This window comes from Capsella rubella, unplaced genomic scaffold, assembly GCF_000375325.1.
Source record: "Capsella rubella cultivar Monte Gargano unplaced genomic scaffold, Caprub1_0 scaffold_1, whole genome shotgun sequence".
Classification (NCBI taxonomy): Eukaryota; Viridiplantae; Streptophyta; class Magnoliopsida; order Brassicales; family Brassicaceae; genus Capsella; species Capsella rubella.
Window position 1 is genome coordinate 5,240,010 of NW_006238923.1, and position 26,435 is coordinate 5,266,444.

The 26,435-nt window shown below is 38.6% G+C and overlaps 9 protein-coding genes and 1 non-coding gene across 14 annotated transcripts; 4 read left to right on the plus strand and 6 right to left on the minus strand.

Annotated features, from left to right (window-relative positions):
• Window positions 1-47: 47 nt before the first annotated feature.
• On the minus strand, window positions 48-1,306 carry LOC17898489. Its single transcript, XM_006304189.2, has 4 exons — window positions 1,065-1,306; window positions 881-962; window positions 673-789; window positions 48-434 (listed from the first exon to the last, which is right to left on the minus strand). The coding sequence occupies exons 1-4, from the start codon at window positions 1,181-1,183 to the stop codon at window positions 384-386; spliced, it is 369 nt and encodes a 122-aa protein (XP_006304251.2). The 5' UTR covers window positions 1,184-1,306; the 3' UTR covers window positions 48-383.
• A 762-nt stretch (window positions 1,307-2,068) lies between these two features.
• LOC17898012 (serine carboxypeptidase-like 50) lies at window positions 2,069-3,604 on the plus strand. The gene has a single exon (XM_006307461.2). The coding sequence runs from the start codon at window positions 2,155-2,157 to the stop codon at window positions 3,484-3,486; it is 1,332 nt and encodes a 443-aa protein (XP_006307523.1). The 5' UTR covers window positions 2,069-2,154; the 3' UTR covers window positions 3,487-3,604.
• Window positions 3,605-4,722: 1,118 nt separating this feature from the next.
• Window positions 4,723-5,381, plus strand: LOC17899736. The gene has a single exon (XM_006305674.2). It carries the CDS (start codon window positions 4,736-4,738, stop codon window positions 5,210-5,212), a length of 477 nt encoding a protein of 158 aa, XP_006305736.1. The 5' UTR covers window positions 4,723-4,735; the 3' UTR covers window positions 5,213-5,381.
• An 837-nt stretch (window positions 5,382-6,218) lies between these two features.
• LOC17899310 (sulfhydryl oxidase 1) lies at window positions 6,219-9,425 on the minus strand. 2 transcript variants are annotated; one of them, XM_023789400.1, is made up of 11 exons: window positions 9,003-9,425; window positions 8,760-8,784; window positions 8,577-8,669; window positions 8,248-8,426; window positions 8,006-8,069; window positions 7,841-7,900; window positions 7,682-7,758; window positions 7,449-7,593; window positions 7,310-7,350; window positions 7,076-7,222; window positions 6,219-6,995 (listed from the first exon to the last, which is right to left on the minus strand). In XM_023789400.1, the coding sequence occupies exons 1-11, from the start codon at window positions 9,410-9,412 to the stop codon at window positions 6,470-6,472; spliced, it is 1,767 nt and encodes a 588-aa protein (XP_023645168.1). In that variant the 5' UTR covers window positions 9,413-9,425; the 3' UTR covers window positions 6,219-6,469. The 2 variants fall into 2 exon arrangements, with proteins under 2 accessions (XP_023645168.1, XP_006307139.2); XM_006307077.2 differs by having other exon boundaries at window positions 7,841-7,909.
• Window positions 9,426-10,763: 1,338 nt separating this feature from the next.
• Window positions 10,764-13,271, plus strand: LOC17897379. Its single transcript, XM_006305098.2, has 6 exons — window positions 10,764-11,261; window positions 11,357-11,583; window positions 11,721-11,970; window positions 12,413-12,498; window positions 12,583-12,674; window positions 12,841-13,271. The coding sequence occupies exons 1-6, from the start codon at window positions 11,058-11,060 to the stop codon at window positions 13,068-13,070; spliced, it is 1,089 nt and encodes a 362-aa protein (XP_006305160.1). The 5' UTR covers window positions 10,764-11,057; the 3' UTR covers window positions 13,071-13,271.
• On the minus strand, window positions 13,112-14,585 carry LOC17898962 (putative glutamine amidotransferase GAT1_2.1). Its single transcript, XM_006303602.2, has 2 exons — window positions 13,615-14,585; window positions 13,112-13,519 (listed from the first exon to the last, which is right to left on the minus strand). The coding sequence occupies exons 1-2, from the start codon at window positions 14,533-14,535 to the stop codon at window positions 13,256-13,258; spliced, it is 1,185 nt and encodes a 394-aa protein (XP_006303664.1). The 5' UTR covers window positions 14,536-14,585; the 3' UTR covers window positions 13,112-13,255.
• A 951-nt stretch (window positions 14,586-15,536) lies between these two features.
• LOC17897072 (auxin-responsive protein IAA34) lies at window positions 15,537-17,627 on the minus strand. The gene is made up of 4 exons (XM_006303685.2): window positions 16,482-17,627; window positions 16,178-16,318; window positions 15,895-16,003; window positions 15,537-15,806 (listed from the first exon to the last, which is right to left on the minus strand). The coding sequence occupies exons 1-4, from the start codon at window positions 16,624-16,626 to the stop codon at window positions 15,740-15,742; spliced, it is 462 nt and encodes a 153-aa protein (XP_006303747.1). The 5' UTR covers window positions 16,627-17,627; the 3' UTR covers window positions 15,537-15,739.
• Window positions 17,162-20,650, minus strand: LOC17900006. Of its 3 annotated transcripts, none has more exons than XR_002835463.1 (10): window positions 20,279-20,650; window positions 20,119-20,196; window positions 19,260-19,925; window positions 19,068-19,170; window positions 18,862-18,962; window positions 18,584-18,758; window positions 18,189-18,359; window positions 17,787-17,887; window positions 17,428-17,700; window positions 17,162-17,317 (listed from the first exon to the last, which is right to left on the minus strand). XR_002835463.1 is itself a non-coding variant. In XM_023789610.1 (10 exons), the coding sequence occupies exons 1-10, from the start codon at window positions 20,555-20,557 to the stop codon at window positions 17,638-17,640; spliced, it is 1,509 nt and encodes a 502-aa protein (XP_023645378.1). In that variant the 5' UTR covers window positions 20,558-20,650; the 3' UTR covers window positions 17,268-17,637. The 3 variants fall into 3 exon arrangements, 2 of the variants coding, with proteins under 2 accessions (XP_023645378.1, XP_006304786.1); XM_023789610.1 differs by having other exon boundaries at window positions 17,268-17,700; window positions 19,260-19,537; window positions 19,766-19,925; XM_006304724.2 differs by having other exon boundaries at window positions 17,268-17,700.
• Window positions 20,651-21,348: 698 nt separating this feature from the next.
• LOC17900131 (lipid phosphate phosphatase 2) lies at window positions 21,349-23,566 on the plus strand. 2 transcript variants are annotated; one of them, XM_023789946.1, is made up of 8 exons: window positions 21,349-21,514; window positions 21,723-21,997; window positions 22,091-22,178; window positions 22,256-22,365; window positions 22,453-22,546; window positions 22,682-22,870; window positions 22,954-23,013; window positions 23,112-23,566. In XM_023789946.1, exons 2-8 carry the CDS (start codon window positions 21,782-21,784, stop codon window positions 23,300-23,302), a joined length of 948 nt encoding a protein of 315 aa, XP_023645714.1. In that variant the 5' UTR covers window positions 21,349-21,514; window positions 21,723-21,781; the 3' UTR covers window positions 23,303-23,566. The 2 variants fall into 2 exon arrangements, with proteins under 2 accessions (XP_023645714.1, XP_006304032.1); XM_006303970.2 differs by having other exon boundaries at window positions 21,739-21,997.
• Window positions 23,393-23,463, minus strand: TRNAN-GUU. Its single transcript has one exon. It is a non-coding gene; the product is annotated as a tRNA-Asn (tRNA).
• Window positions 23,567-26,435: the final 2,869 nt, after the last annotated feature.

Sequence of the window (26,435 nt, forward strand, 5' to 3'; positions counted from 1 at the left end):
TGCTTAGGTCAGTTAAAAATCGTTTCTGAAGAAATATACAGACCACATAGAGAATTATGTAGAGTCGTATTGATATATTTTTTATATCACATCCAGAACGACAAGAGAGAGTTACTTGTTAATACAACAGGATGGGAACAAAGAAGGTGCTCAAAAGAATATTAAAAAGTCGTGCAAATCTCCCTTTACGGGCACTTCATGCTCTTTATACACACGTAGATGCTCTTATTTCTCTTAGACCGGATCAGAACAGTCCTTTTTCGGAGTCCGGATTTATACGATCGCATTACAAATGCTTGAGATACCGAGGTTTCAACTTTGTTACAACAAAATTAGATACAAAACTAAGAAAAAGACTAGTTTATATATCTCATTCGAGGCCACTAGCCACTTCCATCAAGTAGTCCTTGAGAAAGAAGATGAGCCATGTATTGCTGCATTCACACAATTAAAAGAGCTCAACACATGGTTTTTTATTTTCAAGAGTTCCAACCTCAAAAGATCGACAAATACTTCTATCAACATATTGCACTACAAAGTCTATATGTACCATCAAAATCCTAGAGCTAGTACTATCTATAGAAACTGATTTCCAAACACAGTAATCAACCCCATTACTGAGACTATATTAAGACCAGTCAACACCATTTTAGAGATATTGAAGAAACTTACAGAGTGATAAACGTATGGAGATTTTCCCTGTCGCTCAAAATGCTTAGCCATTATGCAGAATTCAACAGGACCCCAATCCTCAGATTCATAGCAATTCCCAAGCGCTGCTTTGTACAGCTTTAAACCAAACCAAAACCATTTCATCAATCACAGAGAACAAGCCAACTATATCAACTCTAAACGACGACACAAATGTCTCTCGGATAACCTTAGCTGTGTCGGTCAGAAGCTCCGTGCCGGCAGGGTAAGATGCATAAAACTGATCACCCCTGGAATATCCTGCTCTCGTTCTACAAGACATCCGAATCCGCACATTAAATCAAACAAGACCTGAAGTAAAAACTAAGAGAACAAACAGATGGAGAAAATTGAGATCCGTAGGTAGACATTACGTGTTGTTAGTATAGAAGAATGTGAGAGCAGCAGTGAAGCAGTAGAATCCGGCGTAAGAGACAACCCTTCGTAGCTTCTGTATCTTTAAAATCTCTGAGCAAACATCTAAGATCGTCATCTTCAGCCTCAAACTTGCTCGAAGGGAGTAAGAAACCTTTGGAAACTCTTTCAGGTATTCTATCGAACACCTTGTGATCAGTTTACCAAACAAAATTGAGCACGCGTTACGATTTAGAATCTCTCTGGCCAAATTTGCAATGGCAAATTATCAACAAGGCTTTCTATAGTCCACCTTTTTATGGGCCTAACTTAACTTTTCATTTTGGGTCCAAATTTTGAATCTCTTTTTCCCTGGTCATCAATAAATATAGATTATAGTATAAATTATCGAATGCATCTAATTTTCTAAAAAAAACTGTAAACTAAAAAATCATTCATGTTTATGCTGCATTAAGGTTTGTAAGCAATATTAGAAAGCCTAATAGTGTAATACATGAGAAGTTCATTAGCTCATGTAACTAGGGTTTTAGCCAGTATAGATTCAAATAAATCTAATTGTGTTTAGAACATCAATGTAATAACTAATAAGGTAATAAAGAGAGTTGTTGTGTACTTGGTGAAAATTTACACCAAATTGGCAAATCTTCTCTTAATCTTTTTATGAAACCAAATTTAAGGTCATGTGTTCTTGGTGAAAATTTAAAAATATCTTACCCTTTTACATTTCTTGCATAATAAAACTCAATGAGCTATTTCATTTTCAGTTTTACATTCCTATCTTTTTATAAGCTCTTGATGAGCATGAATCTATTTTATTTTGACTTTGAGCTTGCTTACAACTTACAAGCACGCGCTGACAAATATAACGCCATAAAAAATGTTACTAGCCACGTTACATTGGTTGCAAGACAAAACACAAAGTATTTTACAATAATGAAATACATCAATCATGTTTTTATTTGTAATTGTGCATGTATGTATTGACAACAAAAAGAAACCATTAAAAATGTACTAGCCACGTTACATTGGTTACAAGACAAAATACAAAAGTAATGTTTTGAGGCAAATAATGCAAAAGGAAATGTAAAGATGATAATGGAGGACGTCCCTACACTCTTCTTCTTCTTGCTCGCCACTCTCTTTCTCTCCGTCTCCGTCCAGTCTCCTCCGCCACTATTTCCCGATGAAGCTCTCCCAACTAAATCCGGCTACCTACCGGTTAAACCCGCCCCTGGCTCGTCCATCTTCTATACCTTCTACGAAGCCCAAAAGCCGACCGCACCCCTACCCGAAACCCCGCTCTTGGTTTGGCTCCAAGGTGGACCAGGATGCTCTTCCATGATTGGTAACTTTTACGAGCTTGGCCCTTGGCGGGTAGTTTCACGTGCCACAGAGCTGGAGCGTAACCCCGGCGCTTGGAACCGCCTCTTCGGGCTACTTTTTGTGGATAACCCCATAGGAGTCGGATTCAGCATCGCCGCCTCAAAACAAGACATACCCACAAATCAGAGACAGGTCGCCGAGCATCTTTACGCAGCTCTCGTTGAGTTCCTTGAGCAAAACCCAGGCTTTGAAAATCGACCAGTATACTTTACCGGCGAGAGCTACGCCGGGAAATATGTTCCAGCCATTGGATACTATATCCTTAAAGAGAAACCCAACGGGAAAGTGAATCTCAAGGGACTAGCCATTGGAAACGGGCTGACCGACCCGGTGACCCAAGTCCAGACCCATGCGGTCAACGTGTACTACTCGGGTCTAGTCAACGCAAAACAGAGAGTTGAACTGGAGAAAGCGCAGGAGATACCCGTGGCTCTCGTCAAGTCCCAGAAATGGCGTGAAGCAGCAGACGCGAGAGGCGACCTGTTGAACATACTGAGTAACATGACGGGACTAGCGACGCTCTACAACACGAAACGTTCGATTCCGTACAGAACAGACCTGGTGGTGGACCTTCTGAACCAGAGAGAAGCTAAGCGTGTTTTGGGAGTGAGCGAGGAGATGCAATTTGAGGAATGCAGCGATGAAGTAGAAGATGTGTTGCGGGGAGACGTAATGAAGAGCGTAAAGTTCATGGTGGATTACGCCGTAGAGAGGACTCGAGTGTTGCTGTACCAAGGTATGCTGGATCTTAGAGACGGTGTCGTTTCAACAGAAGAGTGGATGAAGACTATGAATTGGTCGGGATTGGAAATGTTCTCGACCGCGGAGAGGCGGGTGTGGAAAGACGGCGACGGTGCTGTCGCTGGGTATGTTCAGAGATGGGGGAATTTGTGCCACGTGGCGGTTTCAGAAGCTGGTCATTTTGTTCCGACAGACAAAGAAGTGAACTCAAGGGATATGATTGAAGGTTGGGTTTTAGGAAAAGGGTTGTTCGGTGATGAAGATCTCGCAAGGCTTTACCATTCAGTCCAGATATGATTCTGTATTGTACTTGGCTCTGTATTAGAGTGAATAATAAGGATTCAGATTCTACTTGTACTTCATGTTCTCAAACTCATTTTAGTACGAATTAATAACTTTGCTCCTGGATTCATCATTTGTCTGTCCTAGATACTATCTCCAATTATAGCATACAATACATATACTAAGGACTGATTGGTTTCTTGAAAACAAAAACAAGATTTAAAAAAACATAGCTTTGATGGGTTTTGGAAACATGTAATGGCGATTGGAGGCGGGAATGTGATTGAGATTCAAAGTGATGAGTAGAAAAATACTACTCAAAGACAGTGAAAGCACATAGAAACCCGTACTATGAAGCCATTTTTGTATCAGGGAAGAAGAGAGGCAGGGCACCCCGTAGAGAACCTACAGGTATTTCAGAGCTATCGATTTTAATCTCTCCCCTATATTTGCCTCTTTCCCTATTCATTTTACTGGAAAACAACAACAAGGTAGATACTTTAAGAACAATTTTGAGAAAAAACGAAGCCTCTGCTAAAGAGTGAAACCAGACTAATCAGAACTTCAGAACCCTAAAGACGGCTCTTCTGTAACTTGTGAAACTCCAACTTTTTATACTGCCAAAAAAATTGAGATAGTTAGTTAGGGCAGACTATCTATGGTGGGCCTTATCATAGAATTTTAGATGGCAACGAAGCCCATTTGGCTACAGTGTAGAGTCCGTGTCTTTCAGTGCTCTCTCAAGTCTCACCTCACCATTATTTATTTTCTTTTTCTTTTGACATCACTTCACCATTACTATTTCTTAAATTAATGTTTATATTAAAGTATGAAAGAAACCCCATGATTAAAATTAATCATAAGATTCGTACGTTTTTTTGGTTGTAAAGAAAACATAAACAAATAGGAGGTCAATGAAGATATAATCATTGGTTAATATAATTATGAGGGAGAGTAGTACTGTATTACAATGTGATTGACATTTAATGATATATCCAAGTTAACATTTTTCTTGGGAGTTTTCAAGTTTAATGTAATCTTTGATTTGGCCGTGTCGACAAATTTGTAGAAGACGTGTAAAGCTGAAATAGAGAAGAAACAAAGGTGAAATTGTAAGGAACGTGACGGATGGTGACCCCATCAATGCTACGATAAGGTAACGCGGCTGCTAATCATATATATATTTTATTGCTTAAAGCCAAAGCAACCTTAGCCGTTATATTAATTATTATCCAATCTAATCCCTATATAAAATAAACGCATCATGATCCCACCACTTGTCTCTCCTAAGCAACAGAATATGGAAGCTATACTACTGATCCCATCGTCGCCACTAAGGTTCCACCCATTGAGGACATCATCACAAAGGATCGCTACCGGAACGTCCAAGAGAAGACGAGCTTCGACCACCGTGTATGCTGACTACTACCGGGGAGGAAGAACGGTGGACGAGAACATGGTTGTCCTTAGGAAACGTATCCACGAGATGAAGATGGTTGAGCGAAACTATGAACCTCCTTCTCACTGGATGCAATGGGAGAAGCGTTTCTATTGCAACTACGACGCTACTATATGCGACGCTCTCTCTCTTCTCCAATCTTTTCTCATGAACTCTCGTCCCAGCGTGGCGTTTGGGACGATGCTTCTTCTCTTTGTCAGCGTTCCCGTCTCTTCCGCAGTTTTTGCGTTGCGCATCCTAGATTTAGCTTTTTGGCTTTTGAACGCCGCTCACGTAGTATGATCCGTTAATCTTATATATATCATCTTTTGTTATTTTATCTCGTAAGTTGTGATTAAGTATTTAATTTCAAAAATTATAGAAAGAAATACTTATTTTTCAATATACATTGAGAATCCTAAGATAATGTATCTGGATGTTTATTTAAAAAATCATGCACAATTTGTTTTCATATTGTTGTAGGAACTATATATAAACTCAGTTACATAGTACAGGTATGAAAAAGCCCATTTTCCAACTCAGTTACAAGCCAAATTCGATATAATGTAGTAGAAGATATTAATTCTAGAACCTACGAGTTGCCGTAAAAACACTCGATCGTTAGAATCAAATGCGATTCTAGCATATGGAGATCCACTATAGACTCCCAACGAGAGTCAATCTATCCAACGATGCTTCTCTAAAGACATTATTGATGTTTGAGTCATCGACCTCGCCGGTTTCTTACTAGACTCAAACTTATATAATACTTGGAAAAGCCAACTTTTGTAAAGTCACTAATAATAGTTGCGACGGTCTTGTGTGCATGTATGATCTTGAGAGTTTGATGTGTTTGAAGTGTGATAAATCCGGCTACAAGGTGGCAGAGAAGTCTTGCACATCCAGTAGTGATTTAACAATATGAATTGTTTGGTAGTTTGATAAACGACTTCTCTTCGCAAAACAATTTATATATGTATTGGCAAATGTTTCTCCCATTAAGACTTCAAATTATATATTTTAGGTGAAGTGAAACACGTTCGGATATTGGATTTGCAGACCACGTAGAAGTTGGAATTTTCTACAAGGATTTATCGACTAAAAGTCCAATACAGGTCATGAGACGGGGGAAAAAACAATTCTGAAGAAACTACTTTAGACTACAATGTCAGTGTTTTGGTTCGTATCAACAACTCCTTCCACAAAGATACCCAACCAAAACCAATTGAGAAGTTATATACGTATATTAGTGGTCAAAAGACTAGAAACCCGTTGATATATAGGCTGCAGAAGAAGATGGCAACAATAATGAAAGGCAAGAAATTCGATACGATTCTACAGAGGAGCTATTCTGGTATGACATATAGATGCAGAAGTGTGTATTGAATATTTCAAAATTTGAAGAGAAGAATCTATACAATCTGTAAGAGGAGAAGAGAAAAGGGACCTGAAGCAGGCGACTTTTGCATCTCAACCTCAACGTCTTTGTATCTGTTGTCTGTAAGTTACAACAAAAACAAAGCTCAGTCTCAGAATGTTAAATCATGTGAGCTTGTTAATTCATCTCTCCTTTTCCCTTTCGCTTTCAGTGTTACTGAATGTGTTCATAACGATACTATTATATCTCTTTAAATAGTGTGGGTTGTGGTTATACTTCCGATTCTTCTGCTGCGTCCTCCAGTAGCAGGCGAGCGCCCCGAATGCGCAGCTTGCAAGTGCTATGGCCAACGCAGCTCCCACTGGCACAACCAGAGCATTGGTAGGCACTGCCATCTCTTCTGCAGCTACAACCACCTCCTCCTTGCTTGCATGGACAGCATTTTTCTTGTAAACGGACACCAGTTTCTCTCCGTAGTACTTCTTCAAGAACTTGTAGACTTCATCATGATCCCAGTCAATGTTTTTCTCAGTGCTCGAAAGATAACACAAAGGGCAAAGCTGCTTTGGTGGCCATATCATCTTTGGGAACTTAGGGTCTCCTGTTCCCAGAGACTCTTCAACCTTTTTGAGTCTCTCATTAACCTTGTTGTGTGTGCTCCACAGCCACAAGACGACATCACGGGCCTTTTTAAATGGAGTTTTGACGCTGTCATTGGAAAACATAAGCTGTTAGATGTGAATATATGATAATCGAGCTTGTTAGCCAACCCCCGGATATGTATTTACCTTAAGCACATGTCGTGAAAATGCTGACGGCAATCATCACACATGAAGAAGTTGTTGATGAAATCACAAATGGCCGTGAATGCAAACTGACTTTCTCCATCTTCGATCCTCACAGAAAGTGAATGTATCAAAACCCATAATCCACAGCTACAGTCAAATCATTTTGAAAGAGTTCAGGAGCTTCTACTCGAATCATACAATAAATGACAACAGACTGATTTTGCAAAAGACTACCTGAATCCCCTAGTTTCGTTCTTGCTGCCACGGCAAAACATCTGCCAAATATGATTACATGTTGAAAACAAAAGAATCAGGTTTCTTCTCTGTTTTTAAACACAGGAAAAAAGAAAGTGGTAAGTTGGGCAGCACTCACGTAATATCCCCGCGGAACATCCTTTCCACATATATGGTAGTTTCGTAGGGTATCTTTCGCACCAGATTCCTGGTCATAAAAGCACTCGCCTGACGGACATAAATCATCGAAATTCATGAGAATTTCAGCACTGCCCTTACGACACCTATTGAAATATCCAAAGAGTCGATTAGGCATATAAGCAAAAGAGTGAGCTGCAAAAAGTAAATGGAAATATGAAGATGAAACATTACCTTCTTGAAGGATGATGTGCCACTAAAAGCTGCAGAAACCTGGTAAACGAAGTACCAGTTTCAGATGACTTGATTGCCTGTGGCCATAAACACTACTCATAAACAAGGCTGGAAGGATGTAGTTGCATACAACAACAAAAGCAAAAAAATCTTCTCCACCTTAAGTGTCAATATGATACCAAAAGCTTCTTCAGTTGCCTCCTCAATGTCAAATATGGCCTGAGAAATCTGCAATAGATCAACATCCAGCTCTTTTTAGTTTGTTGGTATTAAACAAAATACTTCAATAATAGCAAAGTGGGGGAAGAACACATTCTTAGAGACCTGTTCGTGGTCAGATATATTTGACAGGAAATTTCCGAATTTCTGATCATTTAAGCCATAAGAACTGCACCACATAGAGAAGAACACAGATTTGAGTGCAATGAAACCCAACTGAATATATTGACAAGGGTTTTCATATTAGCCAACATAGAAAGAAACAGATTGCTAAATCTTATTTATAATATACAATAGATATGACTACAACTTAAGTAATTAGACATGAAATTTCAGTGTGTGCGTACCTGCCTAACTGCTTGTTGATAAAAGTCAACAAAAGATCAGCAGTGCGCCATTCATCGACGCTAATCTCACTTTTCTCTTGTTTAGGTTTCCAGCTGCCATCAACGAACTTTTTGGGAGGACCCCAAAAGAGCATCGGATAATGATTGATGGAGAACTTGTCACAGAGCTGTACATTCATCTGCGCTGTCAAAAAAGTCATAAGGAACAATTAGAATGAACGTACTATTCACAACACAATAAGATTTAGTTTTCAAGCCCCAATCTTTAACTCACACGATCCACATGAACAAGTAAGAGAAACAGAGAAATGAAAGATGGCGCCAAGTACCTTTAAAGCACAATCAACCCTGGTCATCAAAACGACACCAGGATATACTGCGTCTGCTCCATTGAATAGCCTTGCAACTTTTTCATAATGTGGCTGCAGAGTTAAGCATTGAATGTAAACAGCAGTGACAAGAGAAGGCGTTGAATAACGAAAGAGAAGATGGCATTCAATGTAAGTTGTTACCTTGTAGTTTCTACATGCAGGACACCTTGAGCCAAATGAAAATCATGATCAATGTCAGTACGGCACAAACTCCTTTGTCAATAATAATTTAAAAGACCAAAGCTAAGTTATATCCGGACAAAACCATAAATTCAAATAAACTCTGCTCAAGATCCAGTGCTAAACAGACCAAAGGTTGAGTTTTTATTTATAGATTTGTTCAAGAGAGAGAGAGAGAGAAAGAGAAAGAATGAGGAAGCTGACCAGTGAGCGAAGAACTCTAAAACAGCAAATTTGGCGGAAGAATCTTGGAAGACTGAATCAAAGTTGGTAGCGTTCAATTCGATAGCGTAATCTTTCTGATCGGCGTTGTTGCTGCCGATGTCCCGGAGAATCGAGCGCGATCCCGGTGAAAATGACGCAGCAGCTGCAAGGCTCACCACACCCAGGAACAAAGACAAGTGTATCAAAGACATTAAAGCAAATAAAGCATGAAAAAGTTGAAGCCTTGATCCGAATGAGAGGGAAGATCTAAGAGCAAAAAAGAGCTTCCCTCCTCCTTCCGTTGAGAACCGACGAGATGGTCTCTGGTTTATTACGACGTCGTAACGCTTTGACCGGCGTCCGACTCCTTTCATAATGGGCTTTATTATAGGCCCATTACTAATTTCCATTTGTGTTCCTAATTGTTTCGGCTTGTTTATGTTTGACCCAAACGAATAAAGAATTGGAAATTAGATAATGCTAAATTTAGAATTTTCTCTGGTCAACAGTCAAATACAAAGTTTGGCAATCAGTGGAACCGTTTGTGTATCCAAGAGCAAAAAGCTTTATGGAGTTGTTTACGTTTGTTGTTTAAAATAATGGTCCATACACAAAACAAAGTACACATTGTCAAAACGACACAAGTGATGATGAAGAACGCCGGAGAAAGGCCTAGTGAAAGAGGTCATCGGACGACTGTTGGCTACGCGCCGCCGAGGGAGAAGACAAAAGAGGATTAAATGACTAACGGCTGAGTCAGCATAATCTAATAGGAAAATCGACAAAGTGACTCCAACCACAAGTCAACCACCATGTGTCTTAGTCACAAGGAGACACACACACACACCTCACACTCACACATTACCAGTTTCTTCAACACATAGCTTTTTAGATTATTGCCACTTCTCTTCCACTCGCGGCGGTATCAATTGTTTTTAGTGTCCTTCTTGCTACAGGGAAAGAAAAAAAAAATATATGACACTATGATGTATCGATCATGTGCACATCCTCTACCTCTAGTAATAATAATATATCACATAATTAAGAATGCAATAATAACATTAACAGGGTCCACGTGCATGACTTCATTTTTTCTGGTCTTATATTTGCATTCGTCTGACATATTTGTTGAATTCCTTGTATATGATGAGTATTATACCATTTTAGCAATACTGTTCTCAACCCCATAAGCCATAGACGTATCACCATGTTTATATATGCATTACCTGAAAAATGATGAAATATTAACAGCCATTCATTATTGTTTTGGCAATCATATATGTATACTGAAAGAGAACTTTTATTAGAAGTCCAATCCAAAGATTCTAATATGCTATAATATTTTTTCTTACGCAGCAATAGCATCTTCGTATCCCACCATTAGTTATGGAGCTAACTATGAGTCATTTGCTAGTTAGCTCCTTTTATTATCAAAATTCTTCACTTGTTCCTTTTTGTTTTCAAAATCATACGACAACCCAAATAATTCCAATTTAGAACATGGTTTTGCTTCAATGGTAGTTTAAAATACATAATTGCTTGTTGTTAGAAAATTACCGAAAGTTGTTATTTATATAAATTTACAGAGTTAGGGGGTACGTTGATTCAACTAATTGTTTTTGGGTGTATTTTTTGATAACGAAGAATATCAAACAAAAATTTAACAGGGTCCAATTATGAAAATATTAAATAAAAAATGGAGCATTTCATTTATTAAAAGAGTCCCCTTTTATTGACTCTCTCCTTCTTTCTTTCTTCTCCTCATTGTATTTGTATAATCTTGTTTCTTCTCTTCATTTCCTTCAATCCTCTTGAAACTCTCTTTCTCAGTTTCTCATTTGATTCGCAAGGCTAATCCTCAGTTAAATATTTGGTTTTGGGTTGTGGATTTTTTTGTTCTCAGAATCTCCGATTAAGCTGCTTCGTAGTGAAAGAGGAGTGTTGTTGCTGTTTTGTTTCATCGATCAAAGAAATCGCAACTTCTCTCTCTCCTTTTTTAAAAATTTTTATTCCGTTTCATCTACTTTGTGGTGTCAATCCAAAGTGAATAAAGATATGTTGGGAGCTGGATTTAACTTGACTCAGCTGCATAGAGCTCAGAGCGACGTCTCTCATGGCGGCAGATCGATTCATACTAAAGAACGCGACAACGGCTCTTCATTGCAAAACAAACTCAATGCTTCTGAGGCGTCTTCAAGTAATGTGGAACGGTTTTTGGATTCGGTAACACCATCTGTGCCGGCTCACTATTTCTCTAAGGTTTGCTTCATTATGACAATTCAATACGTTTTCCTTTTTAAAAATTAAAACTTTTCGTTTGTTTATGGAATCAATAGCTTCTTCATTATGTGCAGACAGTAGTAAGGGAAAGGAGAGGTAGTGATGTTGAGTTGCATACTCCTTATTTTGTTCTTGGAGATGTATGGGAATCGTTTGCTGAGTGGAGTGCTTATGGCATTGGAGTTCCTCTCACTTTGAATAACAACTACAAAGAGCAAGTCTTTCAATACTACGTGCCTTCGCTTTCCGGCATTCAAGTATTTGCTGATGTTGATGCGTTAACTTCATCTCTTCAAGCAAGGTAATAAGTGTTCAAGCCCCCTCAATGTCATCTTGTATTTGTTCATCAAGTTCTTGAACCTGAAGTGCCTTCAGTGTAAAGCTCAAGTCTTGTCATTTGGGTGTTAAATTTATTAATGTGTGTGTTGTCTACTCCAGACGGCAAGGTGAGGAGAGCGAAAATGATTTCAGGGATTCAAGCAGTGAAGGAAGCAGTAGTGAATCTGAAAGAGGACTCTGTTTTCCAAAGGAGCAGATCTCTGCTAGAATGGACCAGCTTTCATTAAGAAAGGAGCATCAAGAAGACTCGTCTAGTGATGATGGCGAGTCTTTAAGCTCTCATGGTCGTTTGATATTTGAGTATCTTGAACGTGATCTTCCCTACATCCGTGAACCATTTGCCGACAAGGTTTGTCTATTTTAACTCTGAATATCAAGCCATCAAGGCATATGCAAAAGTTAATAGAAACCAAAAGGAATCAATGACCAACTTATGATGTTAAATGTCTTATATTTCGAAATAAATTTTGCATGAGGCTACACGGAAGTTAGATATTGACAGATGTAATAATTGATGTTTTGAGCTTCTTTTGTAAATTTTTGTGTTATCAGATTAGTTGTAGCTTTCACAAGAAAACAGTTGAAGTAACATCAAAGATTTTTGTATGAAAGTAATGCTATTTGTCAAACGCAACAACTCTTCCGTTTATCATTTCAAAGCTACCATTTAGGATTATCAACTGACTGTGTAAAGTTAAGGCTGATCCAGTTCTTGAATTTTGATAGACCACTTTATGATCTACAAAAGTGCAATCGGGGATAGTTGTCTAATTCAGTTGTTATTATTGCAGATGTCTGACCTTGCCTCTAGATTTCCCGAGCTGGAGACCTTGAGAAGCTGTGATTTACTACCTTCAAGCTGGTTTTCTGTGGCATGGTATGGATTCTTTGTGCCATCTGTATGTCCTTTGCTCCACATTGCCTATCGTCTCTCTTAGAATCCCTTACCATATGTTTGTAGGTACCCAATTTACAAAATACCCACAGGACCGACACTCAAGGATCTGGATGCTTGTTTCTTGACATATCATTCCCTTCACACACCCTTCCAAGGTAAGTTTGTGTTGAGCATTGTCTATAGTAAGAAACACTAGTTCAAACCATGCTAGGTAATCCAGGCAGAAATAGTGTCATTAATTCTTGCTGTGGTCATATGGGCTGCGAATAACTAACTCTTGAGTAAGATTTTTTATTCAGTATCTATCTTCGCCTCTTGTAGGTCCAAGTGTTACAAATGGGTCTATGCATGTGGTGCAGCCAAGGGAAAGTGTTGAGAAGATGGAGCTGCCTGTCTTTGGCCTCGCCTCATACAAGCTGAGAGGTTCTGTATGGACAAGCTTTGGGGGATCTGGGCACCAGCTCGCAAACTCTCTTTTCCAAGCCGCAGACAATTGGCTGAGGTTGCGTCAAGTCAACCATCCTGATTTCATCTTCTTCTGCCGCCGCTGATGATATGATTATACGATGATGACGAAAAAGGATATAGGAAATTATAAAAAGGAACTCTTTATGATTATTGTGCTGAGTAAACCGTACATATAGAATGCCGTCAAGGTTTTCCAGTTGGTAGCTTCTGTAAGTGCACAGAATGCTAGTTTTCTTATTTTTGTGTAACACTGTTTTTGCAATAAAAGCTAATAGTTGAGGAAAGAGGAAGAAAACTCAATGGTCCTATCTGTTGGTTCTAGCAGCTTTCTCTTGATGGCATCAGAGCAAAGACGAGCCATCATATGGTGGAAGGAAAGCAAATCAGACAGGCGCTCAGCGGACAACTTGTCCATTGCTCTCTCTTGCTCCTCTTTCCTCTTCATCCTTTTCATATACACACACGAGTTCCTCACCGTGGCTCCCATCTGCTTCAGCCTATTCTCTTGTTGCTTGCTTAGTACCGTGTTTGCCTGTGTGATTCAATTCAGCCATGTCAGAAAATCGAATATTCAATAGCATAACATAAAGCCTGGCATGCATGTATGTAAACAAACGGATCTCTGACCTCTAGAAACTCAGTTTGGGAGAAGCTTTTGACGAGGGTCTTGGTTTTCCTCTTCATCTCCAACTGTGTTGCGTTTACTTGTTTCTTCTGAAATGAGATCACTGCTTTCACAAACTCCTGATAAATTAAAGCGCATCCCGGATAATCAAACTCATCAGAGCCTGAAAGCCTCATCCTCTCAGGATGAAACTGCAGACCCATCAAGAACTGACCTTTCTCTGGATCATAGCGATTGGGATCATAAAACCCTTCAATCAAACCATCAGGAGCGTAAGCCATTGGTTCAAAACGATGCGCAAGTCTCTTTACACCCTGATGATGATACGAGTTCACCATTATATACATCTCTTCGAACCACTTATGCAACGGCGTCTCCTCCACGATTCTAGCCTCGTGCCTATGTCCATCGTAGTTGTCGTAATCTATATGCTTGGTCCTACTCGTAGTTATAACTTCCTTGTCAATGTCTTGGTAAAGAGTCCCGCCTGCGGCAACGTTGAGAATCTGAGAGCCACGACAGATGCCTAAGAAAGGAATGTTTCTATCGAGACAGAGTCTGGCCAGAGTCAGCTCGATGCTGTCTTTCTCCCGGTCGATGGTCATGTCCTCTGCATGCACCTTCCTGATCTCCTCCATCTCCTCGGGAGAGAGACCTGAGAATTCTTCGTCGGCGTAGAGAGAAGGGTCGACATCTTCTCCTTCGCAGAGGAGAACGCCATGGATTGGCTCGAAGCTCTGGAGCATAGAATGGATCCCATTGACACGTGGTACGATGACAGGGACGGCACCGTAGGAGACAATGAGATCGAGATGGTATTCTCCTACGAAGTCCACGTACTTGTTCTTGCGGAGAGTCCGACGAGAGACGATGAGAACTCTGGGGATAATCTTGGACGAGAGATCATTATCAGCCACAACCATTTCTAATGAATTTTGTATTGTTATTGTTATTGTTGTTTATTGTCTTGATTTCTCTTTCTTATTTGTATGGTTATGTCTTAAGTTTCTCGTTATTATTTATAGAGGTATCAAGGAGGCGTTGAGGCGCCGCGTACATGCACACACACACACTGTACGTTTCTGGTCAAACCTTTCGATTGGATACTGACGTGGACTTTCATCGGATATTCCAAATTAATACCTCCTTATTTTATTAGGTTGAAGTTAATAAAACGTTTTATTTCCTTTTCTTGTTAGTGATATAATTGATAAATGGAGATTTAGATGGATCAGGTTAGGTGTTTTTGGAGTATTAGATTTAGATATGAATGGATGAGTCATTGACTTGTAACAATATTAGGCCGGCGTAACATATATATCTGTCTTTATTTTTGTATATCTCATACTATATAGGCATGTTTTCTGTATTTGGAGGAGGGTGTTGAATTAATTATGGATATCACGTCAGCCTAATCAGCCCCCGGTTCAGTCAAACTGATCTTACGTGTAAGATAACGTCGTAGACTTTCAACAAATACGTTTATGAAAGATATGAGAAAGAGAGAGAGCTCCATTGTTACCGGAGTCGAGCTCCATTGTTACCGGAGTCGAGCTCTCATCGACGTTATTCAGACAGCCTTCATTGCGTCGATTACATTCACACGCATGCACTTGAGAGTTTGGTTTCCACTCCAGGTTGTGTGCTTCGCATATTTTGAGATACATCGACCAAACTTGTTCGCTCAAGCATATAACAATTAAACCTTTTTTATAATCTGAAGACCAAATGTTCCAATGCTACTTTATATATTATTAGAGATTGTATTTCCTAGTTGTTCTTCTCTCTCAAGAGGAGACAGGCTATAAGGAATCGGAAGAGAGTTACAAACAAATACCATAAACACTTTATACGTCTGTATCTAGCTGAGGATTCGATCATTTGTCCTGTGTAGATTATATATGTAATTTCCGGAGAGAAGAAGTAAACACATAAAAAAGAGTTGAACAATTACATACTTTAGACACAAGTCTTGTTTGTGATTCTTTTTTTTTATTCGAACATTCGTATCCAAAACTACATTGATTTTGTTCTTGTTTGGCTTCCGATTCAAGAATCAGAAATCAGAGCTGACTTGGAAATTAGAACAATGAGTGAAGGGAGAGGAGAAGCATCAAAGTTTACGAATTAAAAGGGAAGTATAACATCGTTTCTTCTTGTGATTCTCAGCCTCTCTACGCTTTCTGCGAACTCCCTGTCATAGCACAATCTCAACACACTTGAACACTTTATTTCAGTAATTATATTTACAAGTTTGTTTCTACAAAGTCTTAAGAGCTTACTTCCACGGAACATCCCCAGCATTCCTCCAGATACCTTTCTCGTCTCTGTAGACCAAACAGAACTCAGACTCCATCTGAAACAACCTCAATCCCGACACACTCTGCATCCCTGCAGATTGTAATGATCATCCAGTATAAGCCTAGTAAAAACATTACAACTTACTCATCTTTGAAAACCAAGAGGAATAGAAATATCTGAAAATATGTCATTTGCAACTAAAGTAACAGGCACTTGCATCCCACCCATGTAGAGGAAAAAAAAAGTTTCCCCTGAAAGCCTTACCAAACATATCTTCGAGCAGATGAGCAAGAGTTGAATAGCCTCCATGATCAAAAACACAGACCTTGCGACCTACCACAAACCCATCCATGGTTACCTTTACATAACCCCACTTCCGTCTACCTCCTTCATTACTACAATAATCTTTACCACATGTAACAAGTACACAACGTCTCATAGTGTTAAGATTGTCACAGAGTTGAGAAAATTAAACAAATGAAAGGTACTTATAGCTTTAATTATAAGTTGATGTTAGCTGTTAAGATAAGGGATATAGATATTATACAGAAGCAAAAAAGAAACTCACTTTGGCCAGATGTGAGGTAAGTCTCATTTTCTATAGTTTTCAGGCTGAGACCTAAATCGATTACGCCTCCACACTCCGTGGTCAGAGGGTAAAATGGATGATACTCAGGAGAACTTGGGAAAACCCCTTTTGGCTCTGTGTCCATGTTGCTTTCTATAACAAATGCTTATTCACCACACAACATATACATAAAAAGGTGGGAATGATGTGGATTTATAGCAAGCAGCTAAAGGCTAAGGGTGTCAGGAGAGTTAAGAGACATAATTGCAGACAGGGAGCAGACAAAAGACAAGAACCCATTACCAACAAGCAAAGGGTCAGTTTGTGGTCTTTTTGTTGTATGTCAGATGTCACTTAGTGCAAGGGATGGGGATTCTCACCACAGGTTCACATTTTGTAACACACATTGCTCCAATATTTCTGGTCACCAACACAAAAATCTGAGAACATCAGGGAAGTTAGAATTGTACTATACTAATCACAGCAGGCACGTCCCTATCTAGGGAAGTGTCTCAATGTTATCAGAGACTATAAAGTCAAAACCTGAAACCACGATGCAGAAGAAATAGGTAATTCGTACTCAAAGAACGCTGTAGGATAGAGAATCCAACGAATTTAATTGTAACAGAGAAAGAGAAGAACTAGGTATGGTCTTACATGATAGTAGAGAGACAATATCATTCATGACGGAGAGCTCTGTTGTTTACCAGACAATTAAGATCTATCATTACTACATGTATCCCACACCTTATCTGAGATGTAGGGCTGCGTCGTTAATAAAATATGTACACATAAAATCCATGTCTATACAATTTCTCTCATGGATAACTTCATCCCTGCAAAAGAAGCAGTACAAGAGAAGACACAGATTCTTCTAAAGATAAAATTTCAAATAAAAAGCTCGTTTCCATAACAAAACAATGGAAACCATAAAAGTAGACAAGACCTTCTAGCATCTCATTCAATGGTTTTCCAGTCCTAATCCACAGGTATATGACTTGAAAAAACTGCCTCCTAAGCCCATGTACAGTTTGCCCGGATACTAAATGTACATCCTTATTAACAGGCGATTCTGATACACACTTCTTAGATACCACCTTAGAGCAATGTATATGCGCATTAGCATGCAAGGAACAGAAACCTCGGAATGTCTCACTTATGCGGCGGAATCATGGTGACTAAGAAATTCAGTTATGCAAGGATAGACTTGCTCCACTGCCTGCAGTGATTATCCAAGAAATGATTAAGAAACAAAACAAGCAAACACAATGTATAACACTGAACAGAGTTCCAACATAAACATACCAGCCGTCCTCCAACCAAATCATAATGTGCATAATGTGGTCCTTCTGGTTCTCCAAGTAACTTATAAGTGACCAAGTTATCGGGAAACAGCTTAACAGTGTCTGCCATATTCACAACCATTTGTAGTTAGTAATAATAGTGAAAATGGCATGTATGAGATTGAGCATATTAAGCAACTATGTATTAAGTAGCTTAACAGTTTCTTTGGTGTGTGTGGAAATTATCATAAAAGTTAAACAAACTATATCTTATACAGCCTCTCATAAACTGCATCGTAGGATTTAAAATGAAAGGCAAATCTGGGCATACGCATATGAATGATTTCATGTATATGTAGGTGTAGCTATTCATCTATGCAAAATTTTATAACAAATATTTCATAATAAACATAATCTAGTATACCTTCCACAGCTGCAGGGGGGCAGATTAAGTCCCGATCACCTGCAAGAGCTAAGACAGGGACACTGGTTCCGGGAAGATGATCCTTGTAGTAAAATTTACCACTACGATCACGTAAGCCTCCCTCTCGAAAGGCCGTTGTCAGCTGAATAAGAAGTTTTGCAGGTATGGTACCTAGAAGTAAGAAAACAGACAAAATAGCTAGAATAAACATAAAGGAAGCAAGAAACAAAGAAAACAAGTATGGTTTGCAAAAATCATCGTATGGCAATACATTCAAGTATCTAATAGTAACTGTTTCAACATTTTTTGATATATTTCTATTCCACCTAAACCACATTCAAATATATTGTGCAAAAAATTCACATACTTAAAAGGGATCAACTGTTATTACTTACAGAAGTTATTCAAGACAAGCTTTTCTAACAATTCAGGGTGCATCATATCTGTTGATGATATCAAATCATTAAGCCAAGATAGTACATATGGAGGACGTGTCGAAAGTGGAAAAGCAGCAGCCAATAGAGCGCCCAGCGGAACAACTGGAACACTCAGAGCTTCTGCAGGATTGGCCTGTAAAAGAAGTTTATAGTAAATTAGCTACAAAAGAGCTTAGTGGCACAGCAATTCTTGTCGAAGATTACAACACAGAGTGATATGACATAAAATCACGTACAAGAGGTATGAGCAATTTGAGTGCAGAATCTGAGGTTGTGTAATCAACCGATGATGCCAGAGTTGCCACAGCTGCCACGGAGGGTTCTCGTCCTTCAAAAGCTAACAGAATAGAATAGAAGATGCCAGCATAAATATATGAGCCTCTTGTTATCAAGAAAATGAGATCTAATGGAAATCGCAACTGAAAGATGAATATTAACTTACAACAACGTGAGAGCATTGCATAGAGTAGGATACCCCCCATGGAGTGCCCAATTGCGAAAAGTTTGCCATCCTTGGGCTTGGTTTGCGCTCTTACATACTCAATCTATAGCAAACCAAAAACGGAACAGCCAGTTCAGTAACAAATTCAGAAGAGATTATGCACAGGATTCAGCAAGATGAATGTTGCCTCACCGCAGCAGGGACATCCTCTTCCAGGTAGTGATCAAAATCCCAGTCATATTTAACTATCAAATCCAGTTGGTTCTGAAAATCTTCTATGGTCGTAGTGAGGCGCTCATGTAAATCAATTAACGGAGGCGAGACAGACTTTTGACCATCGTCAAAAAGATTAACAAGGCGCTGAGCCAATTCTCTGATTTGGTTAACAAGTCCTGAGTTTTGCTTTGACTCTATCAAACTCAAAAGCTTTGATCTTATCTCATTAAAGCGCTCGTACAGCTGTGTATCATCTACAAGCATTGCAATTTTGTCAAATAACTTGGCAGACATGAACACTGACTGACCTTCACTGAGAAAGCCAGAAAGTCTTTCTGACAAACGCATGAAAGTTGATGTCAATCTCGACACAAGTTGTGACTCGTCCCAAGCCGTGGTTTCACCAACAACAGAAACATCCGATGCTGGTGCACTTTCCACGATATCAGTAGCCTGCTTTTCATCAGAACAAGTTTCTTTACCTGCAGCAGCTCTAGCCGTAGATTCTATCTGATTAGACAACTCGTGAGCAGATTCCTCAACATCCTTGAGATCAGATACTCGTGTACTCAACCCGGCTCCACGGACCTCTAGAATCCACGTCTCAAATCCCTGACTAGACATGTGTCTTGCAAAAGAACACTGCAATGACATCGAAAGCATGAGGCTTCTTGAAATTGGGAGCTTTCGATCAACAAAAAATATATTCCCTGATTGAATAGTACACTACACTAGTAATTCCTCTTACGGTAATTCACTACACTAAACGTATCAATGTAGACCTTCATTAAAAATGATTGACATTAAAATCAAATGTAAAGGGAAGGCAACATACACCAGGAGATAAATCGTATCCAATGGCATTAGTTCCTACTCCAGACAACAGTAATAACGGATGATTCCTCGTAGGAGCCTGAGAGAAGAAGGACAATTCTTAATCCCATAGAAAAAAAAAAATTGCAGATACAGAGAAGAAAGGTGAATTTCAAAAAAACCTGAGGAGGAGGCAAGTAACGCCAGAGAGCGAGACGCCAATCGCTGTTAGGAACAGAGACGTAATGAAGCTCGTCGGCAGTGCAAAGCGGTGGTTTCGTGGGGAGCTTAACAGAGGAAGAAGAAGAAGAAGAGAAACATCTCGGTCGAAACAGCGTCGTGCGGTGACGGAACGAAGGAGGAACGACGGTGGTAATGGGACGGAGGAAATAGACGGTGGAGGAAGCCCAGCGAAGAGCTGAGCGGATCTCCAGAGGGAATTGAGGAGGCATGGTGGACATGGCACAGACAGACTCTGCAGATTTGGAAAAAAATATGGTGACTCGGTTATCTCACTCCGGCGTGTTTTTAAGGATCGTCATTCATCTCCGGTACACGTGGAGAGACGACCAAGTGATGTGATGATTCTTGAATACGTCACTTTATTATTTTGACCGCTAAAAATACTTACTGGGCTATCTAAAATTGCAAAGCCCAAATTCACATTTTTAGTTTTTTTACCCTTTTTGTTTATGGCCTTTGGTGGTGCGTTGAAGACAAGGAAGGTATAATTGTAAAGGAATTTGTTGTCCAATCATATTTATTTGGATTTTAGCTAAAATAAAGCAGAGAAAATGTTGAACCATTTTTTTTGAATTTATTTAAGATATGTGTTAACTAAGAGAAAGTAATCAATAATTAGATCATGTATAAATTAAATTAAACCGAAATTAATAAAGTCGGATTTGAAACCTTCACATTAGTTCACTTGAGTTAATCTAATAAAATTGTTGACAAAAAATAATTGTCATTTAGAGTTCACTGATTTAATCAATTTATTGTAAGAAAAATTTAACATTTTAAAACAAAAGAAAAATACTTAGTGAATATAAATTTATCTTTTATAATTATTTTCAAATTTACTTCTATAGTTTATATATTTTTGGATTAAATTATTAAATTGAATAGAGTCCCTTTACTCAATTATATCAGATACAGAAAAAAAAAAAAAAAAAAAAAAAAAAAAAAAGACTAAAGCAGAGGTCGCTTGCTTTTTTCTTTTCTTTATGGACCACAGAGCCAAACACACATCTTTTATCTTTCCTTGAGAAACCCGAAGAAAATCTCTGTTTCCCGCTTTCTCCATTCCTGTTTTCCCCAATTCGCGCGACAAAAAGAGTGTAGATACGTTGTCCCGTGCGTTTCCGGCGTCGACCTTAGTGACAGCTCATTATCTCCACAATCTCAAACGCCAAAAGGTACATTACATACACACTCATCGTCTTCTCTCTATGGCTTCTTTGAAACCAAGGTTATAGCGGAATTAAGACATTCTACTGTTACTGTTTCGTCTTTCGTGGCCATCATACAGTTGAATTGTGCTTACTTGTATTACTGTTATAAGCGGACTCGAAACTTGAAAAGCTCTTACTCAGTTGAAGCAAGTTCCCTTTTGTTTTCTTAAAGGTCTCTAATTTGGCAGCTTTCAGCATAATTGCTTCTCTTTGTGGAGTTATTGATTAAGCATGCCTGAAATTCAATTGGGTGCTCATACATTAAGATCCCATGGAGTCAAAGTGGCTAGGTTCCATATGCATGACTGGCTCATTCTTCTGCTGCTTGTCGTCATTGTGGTTGTTTTGAATGTCATCGAACCATTTCACCGCTTTGTTGGAGAGGATATGCTCACTGATCTCAGATACCCTCTTCAAGACAATACCATTCCTTTCTGGGCTGTCCCGGTAATACATTTTGGATTCTCTGAATTCCTTGGAGCTTCTGCTGCTTTATGTGATTAGTCTTTATATAAGTCAAGTGTGTGTTTTTCGTGACAGTTGATAGCTGTTGTGCTCCCCTTTGCTGTCATTGTTGTTTACTACTTCATCAGAAATGATGTTTATGATCTGCATCATGCAGTTTTAGGTACCTCTTTCTTCTTACAATGGTGTTTTATGTTTTAAAGTTGTTTGTAGCTCTTGATTTTGAGGTGTTTTCTTCAGGTCTTTTATTCTCTGTACTCATAACTGGTGTCTTAACCGATGCTATAAAGGACGCTGTTGGTCGACCTCGTCCTGACTTCTTTTGGCGTTGTTTCCCTGATGGTATAGGGGTGAGCAGCTCCTCTCCTTGCTTACTCTTTTAACGCTATTAATATTTACTTATCTGGTTGAACTTGTAATGTTCCATGAAATTCTAGATCTTTCACAATGTCACAAGGGATGTTCTGTGTACTGGAAATAAAGATGTGGTCAAAGAGGGACACAAGAGCTTCCCCAGCGGGCACACGTCTTGTAAGTGGTTATCTTTGAGCTTCTTGTGCCATGTGGGAACTCTATGCTACGTAGTAGTACGGTTAATGTTTTCATCAAATAGGATGGAAAAGGCATTGCTTTGCAGATCCTAAGACTTAGTCATGTAATCTGCAGGGTCGTTTGCTGGTCTAGGATTTCTAGCATTGTACTTGTCTGGAAAAATCAAGGTGTTTGACCAGAGAGGGCATGTTGCAAAGCTCTGCATTGTGATCTTACCTCTACTGGTTGCAGCATTGGTTGGTGTATCCCGAGTTGATGACTATTGGCATCACTGGCAAGATGTGTTTGGAGGAGCTATCATAGGTTTGTTTGTTTCTTAACTCATGCACTCCACATTACACGAGAAACAAAACTGATAGAGGACACATGTTTCTTTCAATGTCCAGGATTAACGGTGGCTACGTTTTGTTATCTGCAATTCTTCCCTCCTCCATACCATCCAGATGGTGTGCCACTGAGGAGCTTCTTCTCTTCAAGATAATAGTCACTTTGATTGATAAGTATCGAACACTGATCTTGATATGGACTGCTTGCTTGCTTTCAGGTTGGGGACCTCATGCGTACTTCCAGATGCTCGCGGACTCGAGGAACGATGTACAAAATTCAGCAGGAATGAATCATCTAGGTGTGAGGCAAACAGAACTAGAGAGCGTATACGTTGATCGAGAAGAGACTCACATGGAAATTTCAAGAAGCAACACGAGGGACACAACCCGTATGCTTGAGAACCGCTAAGTGAATGTCTTGTATTACTTTTATCAGTCTTAGCCTCTAATCACAAGCCCATTAGCTAAAACCAGATCCATTAGAAGAGGAAAAAAGAATCGCTAGGAGGGCTTGAACCTCCGACCTTGTGGTTAACAGCCACACGCTCTAGCCATCTGAGCTATTCCAGCTTTCTGAATTGACTTAACAGTATCAATTTGGAAAATTTAAATTGGCAAGTTAGTCTATGACTATGAAGATTAATCACATTTTATATGATAAGATATTAAGATTCATGTAAATTGATATGCTTTGTCGTTTGAACAAAGGCATCGGCACGTATATATGTTAGTGGGTTACTACTTACCACCATCTTGTTGTATTCTTCTTCTTCATGCCAAAAAGGTAAAAATCCGAAAGGGATATGTTGTGGGGATCGAGGCCCATGCGCCCCTTACAGAAATGACCCAGTCCGATTGGCATTTTCCTTAATTTTAGGATAATACAACTATCCTTTTATTTCTACTAAGTACTAAATTTACAGGTCAGTTCACACTCTTTTTCTCCCTTTGAGTATCCAATGATTGTTATTTTTCCAATATTTTTATGGCCATTTTAGCTAGCAACATTTTTAAAATATGAGTCATTTTATTCAGGCTTTTGATGATTTTGTCCAATGAGATTTGCACTCTCTCTTGGATTCCTCTTAAAAGTCATTCTTTTTCTCCCACTTTTACTTTTTACCTTTGTTGAATTATGCAGAATCTTTACTACTTTGTTGTTTATATATATATAAAAAAAACCTCTAATGGAATTTGGATTACATATTTAATCAGTTTTAATCTCAGTGTATTAGTTATCTTTCTAATTAAGTAGCTGTATGTGGACTAAAAACTTAAAAATAATGGTTACTGGATTTTCACCATTCTTGTAATGATACTGAGTGATAATCCAAAGGGTGTGATGAATTGTTATTCATTTGCATCATAAGAATGTCTTTTTATATAGAAAGCAATTTTAAGCCTGAATCTTGTTATTTGTTTGATATATCTCAAAGTGAAATATCTTTCTACATACATATATGATGAATATGATTATTGGCTTAAAAGCAAATCTCTTTGACTCCCGTGAGACACACACACTCACATCCTACTACTAATAGGGAAAAGATGTTCACATAGTACATTTTTTCATTATTTAGGTAACAGGTTGATTGAGGAACAAAAAAAAATCAAAGCGACCAACGTAACCAAAAAAGGAAGACAAATGAATGACGCAGAAAGTGCGTTGTGATGATGCAACACATTCTAATCTGAGTAGTGCGGTTCGTGAACGGCCAAGATTGAGGGAGAGCCCGTCAGGACTATGAATGGTCCCAATTACGTTAAGAGTGGAGGGTCAACGTAAATAGATATAAAGTTGTTGCCTTTTTGTCTATTTAGTCACTAAAGAGTAAAGATGTTTTGACAAATTCTGAAATAAAGTTTACAGACACGATGAGACTGAGACAACCCACCTGTGATGACTAAACACCCTAACGCATCTTCAATATTTTGGTCTCTTGTATCTTGATTGCCTTTTTTAAATAATGTTTATGTGATAAATATTCAGAAACGCTATACGACACTGAGTTTAGTTTGTGAATCTTTTAACGCATCAGCTCGTCAAGACGATGGATATGTGCATTGGGTGATGAATGAATATCACAAAAAAGCACACAAAGAGCATGCAAATTAAGTGTGTGTGGACAATAAAAAGAGAACGTACGGCGACTTGATGACCAAATGAGAACGCCCCATTTTATTTGTCTGCTCATTACCTTACATCCAAATCTATATCCGATACTTGCTCACTTTATTTGTTTTTAGGGATACACAAAAAAAACTTATATTTTGTTTTCAACGAATATACGAAAGTTTGACTGGAAACAACGATATACATAAATGACTAGTACGTAAGATAATGTAAAAACACGTGAAATATAATCACAATATACATTTCATCACCATAGAGACCATATAATGTATATAGTGAATGAAATCGGAAAAAGAAGACAACCCAAACTTTATATTTGTTTGAAAGAGATAGCATTTGGTAGAGTGAGGAAAAGAAGGAAGCTGCACAACACTCAAAGCCAAGACTGTTCCACTATCTCTCCAACTACGTGCCTTTCTATGCCCACCCCCTTTCCTAATAAGCATATCAACCTAGCTACTACTCTCATTATCTAATTCTAAAAAATTAACAACCATGCTTCCTCTTGAACCTGTAAAAAAAAGGGTTTTAGAGAAAACATACATACCCAAGAGGCTCAAAGATCGATGTTATTTAGAATTCTTTCACATCCCCCCAAGTGAAATAATTTCACATTTACCCCTCAACAGTCATACTAAACTCCAAAACCCACCCCAAATTATGTGTCAATCAATTGTATATCATTTGCTAATACAAAAAAAGGTGAGGGACATAACCTTCCTTCCTTGACCCTTTATATAAGACCCACTCATCATTCCATCCTTTTACACATTGCCTATTATATCAATCTTCTTCCACTTATTTAGTTTCCTGCTTTTTTTCTTTCTTATATATATATATATATATATATAAACTACCAGGTCTTCACTTTCTCAAGAGGTCAGCTATGGTGTCTACAGAAGAAGAAGAAGAAGATGGATGGAAGAAGGTGTTTTAGATATGAAACAATGATGATAACAATAATTGATAGATGGAGAAAGATGGGCTTTGCAATAGTTTTACGCTCTTTGATAGAAATGTAAGTCTGGGGAGAGCGAGATTATTGCATTGCTTGCACCTGGGGAATCGAAGGTTACTGGTCCGATTTTTTTTCCTTACCCAAAAAAAAATCATTCTTATAATTTTATATATCTCTTTACTTATATTAGTGTTTTGTATGTGCGCCTGTGTGTGTGTGTTTACTCTATGGTTGATTATTTTTCATGTAATGTTATATGAAAGTGATGGTAGTATCTGTCAACTGAATAACTTAAGTTACATTTCAGATAAAAGTAAGATACTGTATTATTAGCAATCACATTCAAATGGATTTATGAGTTGAATCTTGAGGAATTTTATTTTGCTTTCATTCAAAACTGTGTCTCGTTTTCCATTTTAACCCAAATAAAGAAGTTTTATACGACTTTCT